This window comes from Brassica napus, chromosome C3 (genome assembly GCF_020379485.1).
Source record: "Brassica napus cultivar Da-Ae chromosome C3, Da-Ae, whole genome shotgun sequence".
Taxonomy (NCBI): domain Eukaryota; kingdom Viridiplantae; phylum Streptophyta; class Magnoliopsida; order Brassicales; family Brassicaceae; genus Brassica; species Brassica napus.
This window is the reverse complement of record NC_063446.1, coordinates 28491872-28498708: the sequence shown is the minus strand read 5'-3', so window position 1 is coordinate 28498708 and position 6837 is coordinate 28491872. Positions and strand designations below refer to the sequence as shown.

Here is a 6837-nt window from a genome sequence, read left to right as displayed (position 1 = left end):
CCCTAGTCCATTACCCAACAAACCTATCCACCGACAACGAGTGATTCGCCCTACCTCGAGATACGAACCCGCGTCGTCGCCACCACCGGGAGAACCTACGTCAGAGCAAGGACGCGTCTCACCGGCCACTACAGGAGCATGCATCACCGTGACAAACCTGAGCCCATGTCCTCCACACCCTCTTAACCGCAACCGTGTTTTACTCTTGTGTTATCTTTACCGGAAAGATCAATCGCCGGAGCGAGATCACAACCACCACCGTTCGAGCACACACTAGAGAAACATAACCGCCGCACGGAACATCACCATCTTGAAAAGGACACTTCTCTCTTCCAACAACGAGAGTTCATCCACGGATCTCGACCGACAACGCAAGAAAAACATAAAATAAACCCTAAAACAAATCTAAAGAAGCAAACAAAGCCGACGACGCAAGGTAAAGAACGCCTTCACCCTTCGGAGCAAGATCCGGCGACGCAGAGCTGAGGAAGCCTCCACCTCCCGGGGACTTTGCCGGCGACGCAGAGCTGAGGAAGCCTCCACCCCCCGGAAACTTAATCGGCGACGGCGGAACTAACGGAGCCTCCACCTCCCGGAGCAAACCCTAACCTCGAAAGAATATTGTCGCGACTAGCCGCCGTCCTATTTCCTCACCAAGAATCCAGAGAAAAAGGAATTGCCGCCGTTTGAAGGTCTCCATAAGCAGAACTCTTCCCGGAGCAAAATCCTAGCCCAGATCCGAAAGTATATTGGATTGGACAACAGATCGAAGCACACAGAGGGAAACCTAGACTGAATCGACAACGAAGGGAGCCACCGGCGCCGGCACGCGCCCGGACGCACGGGGCGCTACTGTGTGCTCTTCTCTTCTCGAGGAGTTTCAACAATTTTTATGTTCTTCTCTCTGCCTACAAAATCTGTATTTACACAAGTAGTTATTTTCCAGAAAATAAAATAGCAATACCACGAACCTTTGATACAACGCTCGATTTGAGTCGCAATAACGCCCACACACATTACAAACCACAGCATATATCATTAGCAATTCCATGCAATGGTAAAAACGTTAAAAAGTAACGGCGGTTTATATTACAGCCTTTATTTTTTCACTCATTAATTTTACTAGAGATTTTGTCCGGGCTACGCCCGGATTTATTCAAATAACATTTAATTTAATATTTCTTATATTATATTGCTAATATGTTATAAAAATTGAATTAGAATCGAGTAAAATTTACAATTTTTTTACTATCTAAAATATGTATGAGATTATCCAAAATATATTTTTTGTATATCAATTAGGGGAGTTTTTAATATATTTTAGTCCAAAACTATGATCCAAAAACATTATTTTCTTATTACTTTTTTATTTCCAGTAAAAACATTCTAAAATCTTGTACTAATATCACAAATTGATAATACAAATTATTTCTAATTTGATATAGCCTTATTGGGGATGACTGGTGACCAATGGAATGAGGAGAAGAACACAACATTCCTTAACGTTCCTTATAAAAATTACTATTTATGAGGTATAACTGTTTCTCTTCGTTCCTTTTCATTCTTTTTTTTTTGTAGAGAATTATAATACAAAATTGTTCCTTGTTAATTTTGATAAAAAACAATCATTTCTCATCATTCCCAAAATTTTATTCCTATTCATTATTTTTTATTCATTCTTAATGTTCTTGCGATGGTTACCAGTCACACTCATTATTTTAATTTCCATTGAAAAAATAGTGATTTAGTTTTGTTCTTACTTTATGTCTTTAATATTTTTTGTTAAAGTTCATACACTATATTACAAATAATGTTGTATTTAATAACTATATTACAATATATTACTTCTATGTTATAAAAATATAAATAGAAATTGAATTAGAAATGAGTAAAACTTACATTTTTTTTTAATCCAAAATATCTTTTCTTACATATTTAGGTTAGTAGGAAAATATATTTGTAATCTCCACATCACATATTTCTTTGTTATATGTATTATTTATATCGTATTTATTTTTTTATTTTTATGTTATTTAATATTTTATAATATATTTTCTTATGATTATAATCTATTTTTACAACTGTACTAAGTAAAGCTTATTTAAATACTCATTGCTTTAAATAAAAAACTTCTAAAAATTTTGCATGTGTTAAATACACTGAAAAATCTATGAAAATATTATTATTACTATATTTTTCCAGCAATTATTATTACTATATTATTTGTTTAGTTATAAGCAAAAACAAATCTTACAATCTAGCTATAGCTAAAATATTAATCTGGATTAAAACTCAATGTAAAATGATAATCAAAATATTCTCAATATATATTCACAATTTATTTAAATTTTATTATTATATATTAGTTGATTTAAAATTACTATTTTTAAAATACAATCAGGTTATTACGCTGTTATCAAACATGAATTTTTGTATACTAATTAGAGGAGTTTTTTGTATACTAATTAGAGGAGTTTTCAATATATTTTTAGTCCAAAACTATGATCCAAAAACATTAATTTCTTATTATTTTTTCATTTCCAGTAAAAACATTTAAAATAGTGATTTTGTTTTTTTTTTCTTACTTCATGTCCTTAATATTTGTTTTGTTAAACTTCAAACACTATTTTTAAAAAAATTTCTTTACTTTTTATGAACAGAAATTTTAAAATGTCTGTTAGCCGTTATTGTCTAATGTGGTACACTATATCCCATTGTAAAATGGGATAGCTAAAATATTAATCTGGATTAAAACTCAATGTAAAATGATAATAAAAATATTCTCAATATATATTCACAATTTATTTAAATTTTATTATTATATATTAGTTGATTTAAAATTACTATTTTGAAAATACGATCAGGTTATTACGTTGTTATCAAACATGAATTTTTGTATACTAATTAGAGGAGTTTTTTGTATACTAATTAGAGGAGTTTTCAATATATTTTTAGTCCAAAACTATGATCCAAAAACATTAATTTTTTATTATTTTTTTTATTTCCAGTAAAAACATTTAAAATAGTGATTTTGTTTGTTTTCTTACTTCATGTCCTTAATATTTGTTTTGTTAAACTTAAAACACTATTTTTAAAAAAACTTTCTTTACTTTTTATGAACAGAAATTTTAAAATGTCTGTTAGCCGTTATTGTCTAATGTGGTACACTTAGCAACTATAACTACATTGTAGAAAGGAATACTAATTGAGAAGCTATCATTGCAAACATGATAATGTGATATCAGTTTATAAATTTTTTTGTTGAAAGATGTGTAATGCTGAAGATGATCTAAGAGAAGGAATAACTCCAGTTCAAACTAACAACAGAAGTACCATTTTCACTCCAGTTCAAAGCTTACAACAGAAGTACAATGGAAGTACCATTTTATAACAACGAAAGTTGATCAGAGAAGCTACTGAATGGCAATCAGTTTATAAATAAAGAAAGTAGAGTAATGCTGAAGAAGGTAATCATTACGTAGCATTTTTAAAAGTGCAATTAAAGTAGTAAAACTGTTTGAAGGAAAAAAACTCAGAAAGGTGCCAACTGAAAGGAAAGCATAAGTTAATAATTAAACTGCAAAACAAATACTTAAAACATCAGGTTTCTGAATAAGCCCATATGTCGAAGCCCACATGAAGAAAGGAATGGATCAATACAGGCTTAAGCTAAATAACTCTTCTTACACGGTTAAGCTTATCCGACGTGTCAAAAAACAGGTTTCTGATTGGTCCGAATATTTTATCCAACGTGGACACTCTATATGCCTAGCTTATTTGCCTTTTAGTAGAGTATAGATGTTTTTATCCATACGACGCGATGACATCATCAAGCATCCATAAATCAACCTCGGACCCGGACTCGTCGAGCAGACTCGGCTGCTCCGGTGTGGTACCGTCCAGCTCAAGGAAATACTCCAAGCTCGATATCTGCTGTTTGAGATCGTAGTCCGGTCCAAATCCGCAACTCATGTTCTGAAACTCGTCTCCATTCCCGAACCCAATGCACTCCACCGGGAAACTAGACCGAGTCAACTCGCTCTGAGAGGAAACACATAGCTTCTTCACCGGAGGCTGATCTTCCGGTCGTGGAGATGATGGCAGCACCGGAGGAGGATGATGAAGAAGATCTGGGAAGTTGAGTTTGGCTTTATCGCCGCGGATACGCTTCGCCGCCACGTCATACGCCATGGCGGCTTCCTCCGCCGTGTTGAACGTACCAAGCCAGACTCTGGCGCCTTTTTCTGGGTCTCGAATCTCTGACGCCCATTTTCCCCATGGACGCTTACGTATCCCTCTGTAAACGTTCTTCCTCTCCTTCCGTTTCTCCGTCGCCGCCGGCTCCTTCTCTTTGTTCGCCGCCTCATCTTTCAACGTCACTTCGAAAGTTTTAAGATGCAAAATTACAGTTATAACCCCACAGATACCAAAAATTTATCAGTTAATGTCATTACCAATCCGAAAAGAATATCTTATCTCGTATTCGTGTAACTTCTTAAAAGGTCTTGTCTACTTAACGCCTAAACATAGGAAAAATTATGTCCATAAACTATTATATTAATTTTTTGATAATATTAAACTTGATAATAGTAAATTTTTTTTTTTTGAAAATATTAAAGTTGTATATAAATTTTGATGTTTAGTAAGCTTTAATCCAGGGTCAGCTTTGATTCTAAGAATATATAATACTGATTCATCTGAAATGTTTTTTTTTTTTTTTGATAATCCAGGATTTTCCACTTACGTGGATCATTCCCTGGGCCCGGTTAGGCAGCGGTCCACTTCACCCGGGAGGGCTTAAACCTGGGCTGGGGACAAGGCCCAACACCCAGTACCGCATTTGATGACAGGATGGGCAGTTCCCCTCCGTCTGGCGTCGAACCCGGGAGCATGACAGTTGGCCCCCAAGGTCTTTACCAAACGAGCTACCACATCCCCTCATTCATCTGAAATGTTCATATTCCTCATTTTCATGATTTTGTTGTATGACAGTACGATCAGTTTAATAGTACCTTGTCGTTTGGAGGAATGAAGCTTGAAGGTGGAGTCAAAACCCCAAAAATCATCGCAGGCAGAAGCATCAAGCTCTGACCAGAGCTCCTCCGCCGTGAGTTTCCTACCCTTGGCTCTGGTGACGCTAGGGGCAAAATCGGAAATTACAGCACCGCCACACATATTCTCTGTTTGTTTTTTTTTTTTTGTTTTTCTCTGATGATAGGTTTCAAGAGGGAGATGCCTGCGGTGGAGGTGAAGCGTATTTATAGGCCAAATAAATGTTTTATACAAGTTGACAAACGAAAGAAAAGCTTTACAGTATAAAGTCAGGGTAAAATTGTAGTAGAGAGAGAGAGAGAAAAATCCTCCGACCCCTCTCTACAAAAGATTTTTGGAAAAATATCGGATCGGCATGTGGTTTCTCTGTACCACCGTCGATCGGGAAATGGTTTCTCTTTCGATATGATTTATGTTCGTTTCTTCTGGCTCCGGGATGGGGAGGATTCTATAGCTCCGCCACCTCCGACTTATGACTCTGGGGTGTGGAGGCCCTTTGCCTTATGCCGCCGGATTTCTTGGATCTACGAAACAGAACTTCAGTTTTCCAGCTTCTCGATCTCAATCTCCGACATATCTTCTAGATGGCGATGGATCGATTGTAGGCGGTTTAAGATTCCCTGGTGTTTTGTAGATCCGTAAGTGTTTCTAAGAGACTCGAGATGTGGCGATGGCTGTTCATGGTGGAACAGCTTGTTTCCAGTTCGTATGTGGTGGTGAAGAGGTTTCGTTGTCGAGTTGTTCTCGGAATCTCTCCGGTGAATAACTCCAGTTTTCTCCGGCGGAGAACCTCTTGGCGGTGAAGACGTGAGGGCCGTTCGACACGTGTTCCTCGTTGTCTGAGGGATCAACACGTGTCCACTTACGCATTAAACGCGTCGCGTGAGGATAATGGCGTGTCTGTTTGTTTTTGGGCTTGTGTGGGTTTTTGGGCTTTGGGATTGGTACCCTATCTTTGGGCTTTAGGTTTGTGACTTTGGGTCCATAGGTATCTTGTTTGGCCCCTTTTTTGTTTAGGCTTGGTCTTTTATAATTAATAATAAAAATAGATGGAAAAAAAAAAAAAAGTCAGGGTAAAATTTATAGAATAAATCCTTTATATTAAAATTATACGCATAGTCTCATATGTTCCTTGATACACGGCGGTTACAACAAACTTAATCCAAATAACAACAAAATTATAAGCTTTTTTGGCTCGCCAATGAAAAACGTATGACAATAATGTCATTAACTTTTTAGTCGAATCTGGAGTGTTGCGTCCACGAGCGTGTGTAATCAATGCTTCGTATGTATATCATTTTCCGAATAATCTTTCAGGAAATAATAAATGAATTGAATAACATTGGAGATTTTGGAAATTAGACTGAGGGTTAGGATTAGTTGAGCTCCAATTTTTTTTTTTATTCACTTGAAATTATCGTTTCGGTCAAATGGTTTAAATGATAGATAGGTGGTCATCAGAAGACGAAGTAAGTTCATCCTAAACATATTAGTATAATTTAACAGTAATAAACTAGTTAATGACTAATCTTGGTAATAGCATTGAACGTCTCACGTTTGTCATGCAGCGTTTCTCAAAAGTAAGTTTTCGAATTACGACGTCACGTGATTCTTACGGCTCATCTTCTTATCATTTTATTCACGATGACGATACCATCGATCGTCGTGTACCAAAAATCCCACAAATATTGATTGAACAGTTAGACTTTAAGAAAGTAACAACCCTCGGTGTTCTAGCGATTTTGGTAAGAGAATCAATCGATTAGCCAGCCATTTTGGTAAGGC

At 36.2% G+C, this 6837-nt stretch overlaps 1 protein-coding gene across 1 annotated transcript; it reads right to left on the bottom strand.

Annotated features, from left to right (window-relative positions):
- Nucleotides 1–935: 935 nt before the first annotated feature.
- Nucleotides 936–6101, bottom strand: LOC106355226 (ethylene-responsive transcription factor RAP2-3-like). Its single transcript, XM_013795210.3, has 2 exons — nt 5013–6101; nt 936–4379 (listed from the first exon to the last, which is right to left on the bottom strand). Exons 1-2 carry the CDS (start codon nt 5173–5175, stop codon nt 3805–3807), a joined length of 738 nt encoding a protein of 245 aa, XP_013650664.2. The 5' UTR covers nt 5176–6101; the 3' UTR covers nt 936–3804.
- Between the last annotated feature and the right edge of the window lie 736 nt (nt 6102–6837).

Bases quoted from the DNA above. Each gene is read 5' to 3' on its own strand.
- LOC106355226 (XM_013795210.3), bottom strand. From the start codon at position 5,175: ATGTGTGGCGGTGCTGTAATTTCCGATTTTGCCCCTAGCGTCACCAGA. The intron at 4,380-5,012 runs GTACTATTAAAC...AAACTTTCGAAG, and splicing joins TCATTCCTCCAAACGACAAG to TGACGTTGAAAGATGAGGCG.